Raw genomic sequence first — 14,129 nt, forward strand, 5'->3', positions numbered from 1 at the left:
GCCGGCGCACCCTGCGTGATGCGTGACGAACATATGGTCGAAAAACTACAGTATCGATGCACGACACTCCGTTATGTCTCTCTTTTCTCTCCCCACCGAGCTCATCCAACAAATTCCCTCGAGTATCCCTTCCTATGTCCACGGCGACGTATTCGACCGCTCGTCCGAGTCAAGTATCAAAGGCCCCATCATCGAGCTCGATCCCACCCTCCGTGGTCTCTGCGCCACAAATCGAAGGTCAATCTTCTTTCCGTCTCTCTACGACACTATCGGGACGGATTCGGTTGTCCGCTTTATTGTGTCATACAGAGAAAACTCTGAAATTCCGTACATCCTTAGACATATCACATTCTGTCAGCGAACACAACGGCAGGAATGGGATGGAGTGCCAACGGACGGTGCTCTCGGCGGTTTCTCTGCACCCAATGTCAACGCAAACCGCCACACCAGCCCCTTCACCCGAAACCTCCTCGCACGCCTCCCGTCTCTCCTATCCTTCACCTCCCAAACAGACGAATTCTACATCGACCAGAGACTCATGACCGTGATCAACGTTCAACGCCCATCCCACCCTCCACACCGTCTCCTTCCCCAGCCTCTTTCCTATACTCCACCCCAGGACCAAACGCGACCCAGCCCCCTCTTTATCTCGCATTCATTGCGCCGAGGAAAACTCAGGCCACATACTCTTCAGACAGGTAAACCTGCGCATTCTATTCGGTAACGGCCCCGCCAACAGCATCTCCGTCGACCGTCTCGTCCTCTCCGCCCGTGACACGTCCTTCCTAGGCGACCTGATCGTACCGACATTCAGGAAACTTCGAACGCTCGAGTTCAAAGCAGTTCCGACCGATTCTGCGTGGAAACCGGATGCGTTCATCGCTAGACATCCCTCGCTCACGAATATCATCCTATCGAACTGCGAGGCGAATGAACCCGAGGGTTTCCCGTGCGTTTCGAAACTCTACAAAGCCGTAGCAGATCGGGGGTTGAGCCTGCATTTCCGACTTGGGTGCGTGCATCTGGTCAGAGGCGAGGAGGCGAGACACATCCTGGGTGAGGAAGGCGAGGGAGGGAGAGATGGGATGACAATGTGCACGAAGAAGGTGAAGGTGTTCATAGAGGATAGGACGGAAGACGTTGTTTCTTGTATACTCGAAAACCTCCCTACCTGCGCCGAAATATGGTTGAATTTCGATATGGATGATGGGAGGGACCAGAGTATCAACGTAAGTGTTCCATACCACCATCACCCGGACGATCCTGTTTCCTTACTCGATCACTAACTTCAATTCTCTCCCCGATATCCCAGAAAATCCTCTGGTCAATTCTCCTCTCCTGCTCCAAATACACCCCTCCTCCGCTCCCTAAGAACCCTTCATCTCTCCATCCTCTTCGACGACAGAGAAGCTGGCAAGATCCCTCCCTCAGTCGAAGCCGGCACGATCCTTCCCTCATATGAACCAGGCAAGATCCTCTTCTCGGACGACACAGAAGCCATAAACGACCTCGCAGTCAGACTAACGCCGAGGATACGAGCACTCGCCGATCGATGTCCGAAGCTGAGGACTGTGTTGGTTTCACAGCCGATTGGCCATGATCAGACTCAGAAGTTTTTTTAAGTTCACCGCTCAGAGGAGGGGGTGGATGTGGCAGCGAGGAGGAGGGGGAGGAGAAGAGAGAAGGGGTGGGGAGGGAGAGGTGCGCGTTGATTCTGCAATTCATGGGGTGGGGGAGTGGAAGAAGATGAGTATGTGAATTGACGGGGACGGATGGAGAAGCGACAATCTTCGACTGGTGGAGAAGAGAGCCGACTGTATAGTCGTGACAGAGACGGGGACGGCTTCTCCTGAGGGAGTGGAAGGTCGGACAAAGTTGGGCCGGGCTGCGTTGGTCTGGCGAGCGAGAGGATAACTACAACGATCTCACGCGAAATGAACATAGCCGAGCCCGAAGCCCGTCTTTCTGAGAGGTTGAAGCCCTGCACAGTCAAACCTCGTGAACTCGTTTGCTTCTCCGGTGCTTGGTGCGTTCGCTTCAATTCGTCACAGCACCGAAAGTTAACATTCACTCAGCCGCTGAATAGCATGATAGGTGGATGGTATTTGGTGGAAAGTCTGGTAGCGCTATGTGCGATTCCTTCTTTCTCGTCATGCGGGTTATCGTGAGACTATGCCCATCCTCCCTTCTTCATCCTCGAGCTTCACTTCTTGTGTCTCATGCATCATTCGTGGCTCGGCTTCACGTCCATAGTCGACTCCGAGCACAGATCGCTCTCGAGGCCTCTCTACTTTGTCGTTCTGAACGCGTTCGTGATCCTGAAGCTGATTTTGATGCGCGCTATATCCGTGATGATGCAGGGTTGCTCATTGATCGGCAATCATATCTAGTGTCTGCCTGTGTGAAACTTTCTTTCCCCGTTTCCCATGCGCAAGCAGCTGCTCTGTCTTGACTGCGCGTGAACAGGGCTCTCTCGACGAGTCTGCCGATTTGCTTTGCTACATTGAACTTTGTTATCACTCATTGACACCTACTAGCTGCGATACGAATCTCTTGCACTGGCCTATTTTTCGCCCACCCCCAACATATTCTGAGCACAGCTCTTTCGTCTCTTGTTCGTCTCTTTCCAGCTCGGAAATCGATTGGACACTGTCCCCGTAACATCGTAATCACACTTGGTAAAACAAGGTTTCCCTGGCCTGTAGAGATACCGAAGGAGAATCCTCCTGCTTCGTTCGCCAGATCCGAGCGATTTCGATATGAGAATCAGGTTCGTTTCTCAGTTTCTCCCACATGGGAGCGGAGCAAACCACCAAGCCACCGAGGCTCGCATTACAGTCAGGGAATCACGACGTAAGCCCTATGCGTGAAGTACTAATACTCTCGCTTCGTCGGTCGTGAGCTGGACATGGCTTGAGGACGACGCTGATCCCTTCTCGTCCTTGCCCAGCTAAGTACTAGACCTCATAGTTCTGAGTTTTCGGGTTCTTGCCTTCGTGCTATACCACCTTTCTCGAGCGAGAATGTCGGATTCGGACGCGCCGAATCTCTGTCCGGGGTGGGATCCTACATGGCCGCAATCCTTAAAAATGTGGATGTTGGAGGCATCCTGTGAGGCCATGACCTATGGTGCGCTGAATTACGATTCCTATCATCGCCGTGCCATTGACCAACAGCCTGGACGCAGGACTTTTCCTGTGTCTATACATGCTCTCGACACATATATTGATGTGAGCTATCCCACACCTTCCTCCGTATCCCAGCTGACACTTCACCTCTCTTCCCAGTCGACACGGCCTCCACAACTCCACCGCTCGAATCGTTCTCATCTCCGTCACGACGTTCATGCTCCTCGACTCGACCGCCCACCTCATCCTCACCCTCGTCCACTCCATCCTTCAATTCCCATACATCTGCGCCCTGTCGACTCCGCCCGGCTTAACAAACGCACTTCCACGGATGATTACTGCGAATGATCTGCTCGAGCGTGCCCAATATCTTGTGTCGGATGCGGTGGTGGTTTGGAGGGCTTGTGCGATATGGTCGGGGAATGTTGCGGTTTATGTTGGGTTGGGGTTTTGCTTTACTGTCACTGCGGGTGCGTATCTTCCACCACAAGTTTTTGTCTAGTTGGTCTTTCGACGAACTTGCTAAGGCAGGCGGATTGCATTGGATATCTAGTGACTAGTATATTCCTGGCTGTTCTGAACGTGTTGACGGCTGAGGGTCATAAATACACGACATTGGAGAAGAACATGCTCGGCACTCTACCGCTCCTCGCCACGAACTTCTTTGCCACTGCGTTGATCGCGTACAAAGCCTGGTCAGTCCTCCCTTTCCCAAACTTCCATTCCGTTTCGTCTCTGCCGTTATCTGGGATCTGATGTATGCATGTATCCATGCACTGGACTCGAAAGGCTCTACCGCCGCCAAATCAAACAATTCCTTCGCACCCAACGTGCCACACGCCCCAGGATCCAAAGCGTGCTCGCTCTCCTCGTCGAATCAGGATTCATATATCTAGGCTACTGGGTATGTCCAAGTCCCCTCCCACGTATTATTATTTTATTTTGCGCTGACGAAAGACGGATGGGTTCAACTTCAAGGTTCTGATCATGATTGGGGATTTTGGGCTATATGGAGGATATTTCGAGTTTGAGTGGTTTCAGCCTAACATCTCCGTACGTCCCGGCCAGCCTTCGTTCGTTGTTCGTCGTTCGTCCAAGTTCTTAGTGACTTTTCTCCTGAACGCTATAGGGAATCTATCCCACTCTCATCATCCTTGTCGTCTCTGAACATAAATCATCCTCGGAAACGATGTTCTCCCTCGCACGCGCATCGAGCTGTACCGCCGACGGCCGGTCTATAGAGTTCGGGTTCCCGCAGTCTATGGCTAAGGGGTCGTATAAAGAGTCGGACGAGAACGAGGGGGGGACTGTCACTTCGAATTGCGTGGTGGATTATCGGGATGAAGTCTGAGTTTGTAGTTTGTCGCGCATTTTGTGGACCTGGCTAGTCCAGGGTATTGAGTGTTGTATATGAGGTGATATGTATTTGTTTGTAATTCTGACTGGGATGATGATGATGTTGTTGTATATACCCTCGCCTACTTGTACTTACGAACTACCAACGATGATACCATGACTATCACACCGCCAGAAGTCCGTGTGCTTATCCTCTCGCTCGCCAGCCAACGCAGCCCAGCCGAACTTTGTTCTTCCTTCGACAATCTAAGGAAGAGAAGTCGCCTCCGCGGTCGTTTGAGGGTATGCATACCTCGAAGTCCCCACCTCGTTCTCCTTCAGTCTAAAAGCCTCCAGCGTGTGAATGTGGCATACGTTGAGCGTAAGCAAATTAAATGATTATTCCTGAAATACTAATACATGACCGCGGGCCAGTTCACATGCTCATCTCCTTCCACTCGCTCACTCCATGAATCGCACAATCAATCCGCGACTCTCCCTCCCCATACCCTCCTCCTCGCTGCCCCTTCCCATACCCCCGCACAATTGTAAACTCAAAAAACTTCTGCACCTCATCATATCCAATCGGCTGCGAAAGCAACACCGTCCCCAGCTTCGGACACCGATCTACGAGTGCTCGTATCCGCGGTGCTAGTCTGACTGCGAGGTCTTTTATGGCTTCTGTATCGTCCGAGAGGAGGATCTTACCGACTTCGTATGGGAGAGAGGGGAGGATCGTCCCGTTGAGGGCGTCACGGTCGTCGAAGAGGAGGGAGAGGTGGAGGGTTGTTAGGGAGCGGAGGAGGGGTGCGTTGGAGAGGAGGATGGACCAGAGGTTTTTCTGGGGTGTCAGGGCGTAAAACTTATTGTGAGCGATCGACCAAGGTGGGAAAAAAGGGGGAGGATAGGGAAGGGAGTAGAAAACTTACGTTGATACTGAAGTCTCTCCCATCGTCCCCATCGAAATTCAACGACATCTCAGCGCAGGGCGGGAGGTTCTCCATGATACAAGAAATGACGTCTTCGGTCCTATCCTCGATGTATATTTTCACCTTCTTTGCGCACATTGGCATTCCTTTCCCTCCTTCACCTTCTCCATCCTCACCTAGAATCTTCCTTGCCTCCTCGCCTCTGACGAGATGCACGCACTCAACGCGAAAGTGCAGGCTCAACTCCCTCTCCACGACAGCTTTATAAAGTGTTGCCACACACGGGAAATCCTCGAGTGCCTTCGGTCCGCAGTTCGAAATTATGATATCCGTGAGCTCGCGATGTCTAGCTATAAAAGCATCCATTTTCCTCGCAAAAGCGGCCGAAACGGCTCTGAAATCAAGTGTGCGAAGATTATTGAACGTCGTCTCGGTCCAATCGCCCGGGGAGGGCATGGTGCGGGCGAATATGATCAGACGGGTGACGGAGACGCTGTGGGCTCCTCTGCCGAGTAAACAATGAAATTCGGGATACCGGTATTGTCTGTAGTCTATCTTTACTCGGGCGCAGTGAATGCGAGATAGGGAAATGGGTGGGTTGAGGGGGAGGGTGAGAAGGAGTGTGAGACTGGAGTGGAGGAGGGGAGTGAGGGTTGGGAAGGAGAAGGTGTGCAGGGAGGGATGGGTGTTGATTGTGGTGAGCAGTGTGCTGGAGATGTGGAAGTCGTCGGTTTGTGATGTGAAGGATAGGAGAGATGGGGTGCGCGCGAGGAGTTCTTGGTGGTTGAAATCGGCTACGGAGATACCACCTAGAGGACCATTCTTTGGCTCTCTAGTCCGTAGCGGCTGCTATGGCTGCTTCCAGAATGTGATATGTCTGGAGATATATGGAAATTGAGGACATTCTCGATATGTGTCATTAAAGTACAGCGACAAACCGAATTAGTCGCAGAATGCTCGGATCAGTCTGGTCAAACAGCTCCACAACTCTTGTGTATTTCCATGTTCGATAAGAGCGATATAGCACGATCCCAACAGTATCGTAGAGAGACGGAAAGAAGATGGACCTCAGATGTCGATTAGTGGCGCAGAGAGCTCGGAGGGTGGGATCGAGCTCGATGATGGGCCCGTTAGACGAGCGATGAGATAAGTCGCCGCAAAAATGAGAGGGGATATTCGAGAGTATTTGTTGCAAGAGCTCGGTGGGGAGAGAGAGAAGAGACATAACAGGATATTATACTCAAGTTGTACTCAGACGTAACACGTTGTGGTCGAAGTGGAACCGCGCTACGCGTGGCGGTGGCGTCTTCAACGCCGGAAGTTTCCGGCGACACGGTGTCGCATGTTCCTATTCTTTCGATTCGTGCATCCGTACTATCACACATCTTCGATCCGGTCTGCCTCAACCCTGCCTCGACCTCTCGCTGCGTACTATAAGTTCGTGCAAATTACACGCAACATACTGACACTTCTCGAACAGGGCAACAGCGTGAGTAAAATTTCATCATCCCATCGGGATGGCGTCGCCCAAGCATCGCCTTGGTGTTCACTTACGCAGAGCGTGTCACCTTTGTCTACAGGTCGAGTTATAGCTATATCAAGCAGATGAAAGAATCTTGAACTGTATCCGCCCAGTAAAGCCTCTTTGAAAACATTTTTTCTGCGACTTGACACGAAGGCGGGCAGAACCCTTCCGACACCTTTGTCCGACACCATTTTCGCATATATAAACAACGAAACATGAGCGTACGTCCATCTAATAGTCTCCTCTTATGTTTCCAGCCCCCACAAGCCTCTTATCTCCGCGCAGAACTTGAGCTCGGCGACCAATGACTCTGGGACGACCCATATTGCATTCCGTCCGTCGAAGGACACCGAGTCTTTCATCCGCTTGGCTTGTGGCTCAACGTGGAACGTGACATTCACTGAACAAGTGGAGGATGCTACTGCTGGTAAGTGTGCTCGACGTATGACTGATCCTCTGGAGTTGCATGATGAGGACTCCACCGACCCAATTTCCCCAGGACATCACTGGCGCACGGTCAACGAGCCCGTGTGGAACTCACTCTCCTTGCTTGGTCGTGACACGATCATCGGGTATGCACGCCGTTACGATACGAAGGACGGGCGTCTCCTTGGGCCCGATATCATCATGAAGACAGCTTCGCGGCAGAGTGGTCGAGACTTGGGGTCCTCTATCTATCACGACGTCCATGGTGCCAGTCACCCCGCACTCTCTGAGTACCTCGCTGGTAGTAGCATCATCGACCCTCGACGCGATCTCTTGGACGATACTCCAGCACAACACGGCATCACTGCTCATATCATCCACGGTTCTGCTCCCGTAGACGATGCTAATTCCCATGTTCTCCACCGGTTGATGTTGAACCCGATCGTGCGTTCCCTCTGGACCTATACTTCTGACCTCGAGCTTCTACGTGGGTTGCGTTCGGCCGTGCAAGGTATAATTTGTGTGGATTCACACGAAATCGATCTACGTGGCTGACGATTCGTCTTTGCATAGCACACCAACTCTTGTTTGACCAAGGCATCATGTATCACGATATAAGCCCGCAGAATATTCTTCTAGCCAAATACTTTGGGGATGGCCAGCCTGGCCGTGAAGGCTTGCTCTTAGATCTAGACTTTTCTCTTGTCGAAGGTGACCATCGCTTTGGATCTGAGACGACGCATGCAGATGCTATACGGAACATACGTGATGGGTCTGGCCATGAGGCTGCGGGTTTTGTAGCGAAGATTGGGGCTATCAGGGCGGTTCGTCACATAGTCTTTGTTTTGCACCTTAGTAGACGTTGCTCACAATGATTCACCCTATCACCTATTAGGGCACAGTTCAGTTCATGGCCATCGACATGCTGTGGGCCCTCGACATGCTGTGGCCCTTCGACTGGAACAAAATTATTGAACACTCCGTCGAATACGACCTCGAGTCGTTCATCTGGGTTTTTGCATACACAGTCATGCGAAGAATCCTAAAGGTCACCGAAAGTCTTGAAACGGTAAAACATTCTACCCGTGAGCGACTCGAGAAGGATTTCGAGCGGGCGTTTGGTAGCTTGGAGTCGGTCGAAGAAATCGGATTGTCTCGTCTGAATATGGATCCTTTAGAGTTCATCATGCACAACGACCAGGACTTTTTCACCCCCTATCTCTCTATCCCGCTTCGTGCCTTTCTTTTGCATCTACGAGCGATCATACGTGCCAAGGTCGAAGCCCCAGCCATCAAGAGGATGACAACTGTTTTACGACGTGGCGGATTAAAGGCTTTTGATGTCGTACTGACGCACGATTGGCTCATCGGCTACCTAGACGACACCATCCTTGCTCTAGAGAACGATCCGTCGCTGCAGAGATGATTGGTGTGTGGAGGCGAGACTGCTCATGGTCTGAAGCCAATATAGTGTTGAGTCTATGTACAAATATGCTACTCTATTCTAAAGAGACGTATATATATTTTCATGCGTCGCTTCTTTGTATTTACCTAAAGCGGGATTTCTCGAAAGCCATGGTGCAAGTAACTATATCATGCGTCCCCGTCGCTCTTACCTTCGGGACACTCTACGGACGACTTTGACGAGGACTCCACCCATTCCCCTCCTTCTGAGTTCTCACAAACCCATCCACTCCCATTTGTGCCCTTCAAATTCCATCCAAGCCGCGCCAACCAACCCACCAACCACGACACCGTATCCTCCTTACAAAAACAAACACAAGCCGCGCTGTCTAGCGTCCATCTCACCCCAGTATGGTTCAATGGTCTAATGGTTATGATTTCTGTCTCACATATACTTAGTGAGTCCAGGTTGTGCACAGAAGGTTCCCAGTTCGATCCTGGGTTGAACCATGATCATGTCTTCGATCAATTCTGATACTTTTGTTCCGCATGCGACCAGTCGGTGTCGAGAGTATCTGGTCCTGAATCAAGAGCAATATAGCCATAATCCAAGTACTTACTCAGTCAACGGCAACAGCATCTTCACTCAGCTAAGTATTTGGTCATGAACTTTCGATTTTTTGTACGAGGGATAGAAAATCGTGTTATCTATACAATGTGCATGAGATTGCCGCAGCTCCGTTCATACTTACACTTATTCAAATGTACATAGCGCCGTCGACGTTCTCACGAGTATGAACCATCACTTCCCCTCATTCGAATCGTCTCTCTGCAGGCTCCCTAGCTCTATCTCGAAATGCTGGCCTACTTCTCCGTGCTATAATGTACGAAAATATTTGAGATGAAGTTCCGATTCGGGGTCAGCAGCGCTGGAAATGGTCTCACAGTCATCCTTTCGTCGTTGTCGTGTTGTATATCGACATGAACCTCGATGGCGTGCTATATAATTTAAATGTATCGATGAGCCACGTATCCATGAGCAGTGGTGCGAAATGCTAAGACTCACTCCTGTGGCGCTCGGGTCGCCACGCAGGGCTGTAGCGGTGAGTTCCCCTCTGGTGATGATCTTGGCGGATTGTAAAAGCGAGGAGCGGCCGTTTAACCTGAGGATGGTGAGGTCTTTTGGTGGATGTCGAGTAGAGGTTAGGAATTTAGCTTGAGCTTACGTCGCCATAAGACTATTAGAGTACACTGCGAGATACTTCAATATAAGTATAACGATTTGGGAAGAGTTTGAAGAGGTTGAAGCATACGTCTAGCGCTGATCAACATGAAGACCATCCATATCGCTGCGAGGGACAAAGGATTAACGGGTTTAGTATGCGAAGTTGGCTTGGTTGTGTCCGAACTAACTGTTGTGTTCTTTAGTGGCTACCTAGGATACATATAAGTATTTGTATTCGGGACGAGAGACAGATGTCCGCTAAATAGAGGACATACCAGGACTACTAAGAGCATGGTGCATATGCTGTCAAGGATTTAGACAAGAAGCTCTTAGGAGGCCACTGTGCATACCTAGTGATAAGACCCGTCTCTGAACCAACATACTCGTTGTCAGAGGGGTTTTTCAATATCCATGTACCGGTATAAGCGACTCACCTATTGTCCAGATAATGAGCTTATCAATAACTCGTCGACTCCTTCGTAGCATTTCCGTCAGACAGGTCGTTTCTTGCGAAGTAAGTAGCCCTTACTGATTGAACTCCGACCGACGCGTCCATAACAGACTGCAAAGACAAACAGTATTGAATACATCCACGAAGAGGCCTGACCCTTGACCAAAAATCATCAAGCCCGTGTGCTTTTGGAGAAAGACAAATAGGTCGCCGATGCGGGTCGCAATGATGCTAGCAGCTATGACCGCGCCCAGGTGGATGATGGTGATAGACCATGATATAAGCGCGAGCCACCATCGTCGAGATAGCCTGTACATTCGGTACGCATAGAACCCCTAGCGAGTCACTTGGACAATCAATACTTACCTTGTTATTTGAGCAAAGAAAAATGACAGACGCACCTGAACAAGGGAGCTACTTATATTAGCTATTGTTACCGAGAATGCCAGTGGCCACACGAAACTTTGCTCCCATTCGTATTCTGTCGTCCCATTATGATTGTCCGTCGCTGGAGCCAACACGCCATAGTCTGTGACGGTGGCATGGAAGATAAACGCCATTATGAACACCATATGAACTGATTCGACCACGCTACGTATGAGTAGCCATAACTGGTTAGTTCTGCGCGGATAAATGCGTGTCAAACATACTTACGCCACAGTATACAGCTAGATATAGACGAAGAAAATCAGACAACGGAAAGCACGGCCGAGAGAAGATGATCAGTCACCAGGATCTTTACGGAGAGACCATCGGTGAAGTTTCGCTGGTAGTAGTTATAAACCTGCACGAGCAGAACACCGTAGAGTATGGACGCGAATAAGACACCAAGCTCTATAGCACCGAGGGTTTCGCCGAGGGAGGGCATGGCTAAGCAAAATGGGGAGTGGGGCCACTACAGCTCCGAGGGTCACTTTATACAGTAGAACGGACATGATGATCTTTCGTACGTGCGCCATCGAAAGATAGCCCATCTTCATGATTTAAGGTGCAAGAGTTGACTGTTTGGGATACAATGGCCCCTCCTGCACAGATAACGACCTTGCAGGATCAAAGATGAACGATAGTCGAATCAGAATCAGAGACCTTCCGATGTGATAGGAGATTCGACTGACTACATTAGATTTGCGAGGCTATGACTGGCGACTGTTGTGACCATTTGGGGCTACTCCTACCAAGACGAGAGGTCGATACTCCGGGGAACTGATCGTATACAGCTTTACCCTCAGGCCAACAGTCGATGGTGCGATTAACAGGTTTGGAACATCTCGCGCAGTTCGAGATATCACCGTCAAACGCCGGTTGAAAGAAGAAAGATTTCGAAACAGCGCATGCACGGGCTGAATGATGGATGCGATGAAGTCCGGTATATAGGTGATGTCCGTCTGACCCAAAATTGGGACCACAAATCAAAGCAAAGCAAGGATCAGAGCTCGGAGTATCCCTGACCACAGACGGTTAAGTATATATGCTTGCATCATTCAAGGGATGCGTGTATAGCTCTCCTACACGAGGATGAACACCTCCACTAGGTCCACGGTCACACGTTCCAAATCAAATGATATGTGCATACCCTCAGATGAGTGTAGGCTTCGTGATACGAAACCTCACAAAACAATCGTGGATGTAGTGTACTCCCTCCGCATCCTGTTTTAGAATGCCATTCGATATATGTAGATGGCATGGATAGCTGAAATCGGCACCTGATTCGACGAGGGTGGCAGAAGGAAACCCTGAAGGGCCGATATGGCGATGCAAGATGATTGGTTCGAGATAGTTGGTTCGAGCTTGATGCGTTGATTGGATACTATGGTGGTGTGTCAGAATCCGCGTCAGTGAATGATGAGGAGGATTGAGATGAGGGAAATATGCTTACTAGTATTGAAGCAGGATCTGATGCAAGACCTCGTTTGACGGAGAAGGAAGAGACATCTGTTACGTTAATTTAGCTTGCCTTACCTTATCGTAGAGACGCGGGATTACTGGTTACTTGTGAGCCCCTTCGTACCGATATTAAGAGGCCGCTGCTCGCAACCGACGAGGCAAGTCACGGTAGATTCCCAAACCCCTGCCACGAAGCCAGTGCCGAGTCAGTGCAGAGCAAAGTCACCCAAAAGTCACGGTATGCCACCGCTCACAGTCAATTCCAACATCCGAGAATGTTCCAGTCGAATCAGCGGCGAGGGAAGCTATAACCAGATATCAAGCACAAGTGTTCGTCTGAGAATGGAGAGTGACGAGGACAGAAAGAAAGCCCAAATTTCCCCAAACTTGCCCGCATGGCATACTCTCGGCTGTCCCCGAATGTGGCGGTGGCGTCTTCGTTAACAAACTCGGAGAAGTTGGGGAATGACATCATGCCCTCCAACGATCCAACCACCACTTCGCCGTCACCCACCCGTCACCGCTCCAGCGATGGCGATGGTATATAAATGCTACCATGAAGTGGCTCTTGCGGACCATCATACCTTATTCGTTCTCGGCACGAATTTCTGTACGGATCGTAACATAGCAAAGTTAACGACTTCAAGAAGGTGAGCAGAGTACTTGTCAGTCACGGTGTCTGGTTAGGTCGACATAGCTGACTGATTCACTTGTTCGATGGGTTGGGGTCAATAGAATAAAATTGTCTCTATAAAACTACGATTATGAGCGACGAATACGCATCCTCGGGATTTAAAGGATCTTTGGCGAATGAATGTATGTCCATGTCAAGTCCATGTCCCTCACTCATCCTTTGCTCATCGCCTCCTCACCTCACCACACCACCGTTCGCTCCCCATACCCCCTTATTCACCCTTGCACCCACTCGAACCTGAACCTGAACCTGAACCTCACCGGCCTACCATCCCCACCAGCCGCAGGAGACTACGTCCCCCGTCCCACAGATAGCGGCATGAACAACACGTCCGCCGGAGGCGGTGAGGGCACAGGGAGGGATTACACCAGCAGTAACCATGGCGGAGGCGGAGGTGGTCAAAATGACGATTATAAGACGGGGAATTATCCTCCCGAGGGCGATTGTACGTGTTCCCTTATTCTTTCGCTTTTCGCTTTTCCGACGGTCGAATGATACTGAAACGTATACGATATAGCGACCTCCTCAGGCGGCTACGGCTCCACGATCAACTCGTTCGCTTCAAAACCTTCATCTAACGCCCCGACCAGCACGTTCACCCCAAACTCCTCCAACTCGAACACCAACACCAACACCAACTCAGACTCAAATCTAATAACACAATCTACGAACGGAACTTCGCTCACTAACGAGCTCGACGACGCGAAACAGGGCGTGGATGGGCGTTCGCGGGATACGTACGCGCATGAGCAGGGAACTGGCAGCTTGAACCCGTATGGGGGATCTAGTATGGAAGGACGCGAAGAGGCGGGAGAGAGGTTGGGTGGTGCGTATGCAGGGAAAGGGGATGGTGGGTATTAGGCGGTCGTGTGAGGAGTGAGGATGGAGATAGGAAATGTATGGAATGTTTAACAGAAAATGGACGATGTCAGGGTGTTCGCGACGGTGTGATTTTTTGTATTTTACCATGTACAGTTGGATGTATGGATGTATGATGGTTGAACTGCGAATGGTGATAATACTGCTCAACAATTGCTGGATGTCGGTTCCATAATACACTGCCAGGGTGTTGTGGCCCCACCGCTGCGGGCATCGCGATGTATGTTGTCTTTTCGATATTCATACACA

General features: G+C 50.5%; 6 protein-coding genes and 1 non-coding gene across 7 annotated transcripts; 5 read left to right on the top strand and 2 right to left on the bottom strand.

The window, feature by feature from the left end:
* Positions 1 to 73: 73 nt before the first annotated feature.
* Positions 74 to 1,637, top strand: STEHIDRAFT_136692 (uncharacterized protein; the record flags this gene model as incomplete). Its single annotated transcript, XM_007299503.1, has 4 exons — positions 74 to 553; positions 699 to 949; positions 1,031 to 1,229; positions 1,313 to 1,637. 4 exons carry the CDS (start codon positions 74 to 76, stop codon positions 1,460 to 1,462), a joined length of 1,080 nt encoding a protein of 359 aa, XP_007299565.1. The 3' UTR covers positions 1,463 to 1,637.
* A 1,380-nt stretch (positions 1,638 to 3,017) lies between these two features.
* STEHIDRAFT_165195 (uncharacterized protein) lies at positions 3,018 to 4,479 on the top strand (the record flags this gene model as incomplete). Its single annotated transcript, XM_007299504.1, has 7 exons — positions 3,018 to 3,129; positions 3,188 to 3,230; positions 3,288 to 3,598; positions 3,682 to 3,823; positions 3,918 to 4,032; positions 4,086 to 4,181; positions 4,258 to 4,479. The coding sequence occupies exons 1-7, from the start codon at positions 3,024 to 3,026 to the stop codon at positions 4,477 to 4,479; spliced, it is 1,035 nt and encodes a 344-aa protein (XP_007299566.1). The 5' UTR covers positions 3,018 to 3,023.
* A 420-nt stretch (positions 4,480 to 4,899) lies between these two features.
* On the bottom strand, positions 4,900 to 5,848 carry STEHIDRAFT_107410 (uncharacterized protein; the record flags this gene model as incomplete). Its single annotated transcript, XM_007299505.1, has 2 exons — positions 4,900 to 5,304; positions 5,393 to 5,848. The coding sequence occupies 2 exons, from the start codon at positions 5,846 to 5,848 to the stop codon at positions 4,900 to 4,902; spliced, it is 861 nt and encodes a 286-aa protein (XP_007299567.1).
* Positions 5,849 to 7,361: 1,513 nt separating this feature from the next.
* STEHIDRAFT_152349 (uncharacterized protein) lies at positions 7,362 to 8,769 on the top strand (the record flags this gene model as incomplete). Its single annotated transcript, XM_007299506.1, has 3 exons — positions 7,362 to 7,854; positions 7,917 to 8,167; positions 8,239 to 8,769. 3 exons carry the CDS (start codon positions 7,362 to 7,364, stop codon positions 8,767 to 8,769), a joined length of 1,275 nt encoding a protein of 424 aa, XP_007299568.1.
* Positions 8,770 to 9,160: 391 nt separating this feature from the next.
* Positions 9,161 to 9,257, top strand: STEHIDRAFT_t16. The gene has a single exon. It is a non-coding gene; the product is annotated as a tRNA-Val (tRNA).
* A 292-nt stretch (positions 9,258 to 9,549) lies between these two features.
* STEHIDRAFT_107411 (uncharacterized protein) lies at positions 9,550 to 11,291 on the bottom strand (the record flags this gene model as incomplete). The annotated part of the gene is made up of 12 exons (XM_007299507.1): positions 9,550 to 9,624; positions 9,693 to 9,746; positions 9,814 to 9,910; positions 9,974 to 9,998; positions 10,061 to 10,096; positions 10,161 to 10,182; positions 10,248 to 10,275; positions 10,502 to 10,732; positions 10,790 to 10,824; positions 10,861 to 11,044; positions 11,078 to 11,091; positions 11,154 to 11,291. The coding sequence occupies 12 exons, from the start codon at positions 11,289 to 11,291 to the stop codon at positions 9,550 to 9,552; spliced, it is 939 nt and encodes a 312-aa protein (XP_007299569.1).
* A 1,504-nt stretch (positions 11,292 to 12,795) lies between these two features.
* On the top strand, positions 12,796 to 13,987 carry STEHIDRAFT_165196 (uncharacterized protein). Its single transcript, XM_007299508.1, has 4 exons — positions 12,796 to 12,957; positions 13,043 to 13,123; positions 13,282 to 13,446; positions 13,519 to 13,987. Exons 2-4 carry the CDS (start codon positions 13,072 to 13,074, stop codon positions 13,860 to 13,862), a joined length of 561 nt encoding a protein of 186 aa, XP_007299570.1. The 5' UTR covers positions 12,796 to 12,957; positions 13,043 to 13,071; the 3' UTR covers positions 13,863 to 13,987.
* The last annotated feature ends 142 nt before the right edge of the window (positions 13,988 to 14,129 follow it).

This window comes from Stereum hirsutum (genome assembly GCF_000264905.1).
Source record: "Stereum hirsutum FP-91666 SS1 unplaced genomic scaffold STEHIscaffold_2, whole genome shotgun sequence".
Classification (NCBI taxonomy): domain Eukaryota; kingdom Fungi; phylum Basidiomycota; class Agaricomycetes; order Russulales; family Stereaceae; genus Stereum; species Stereum hirsutum.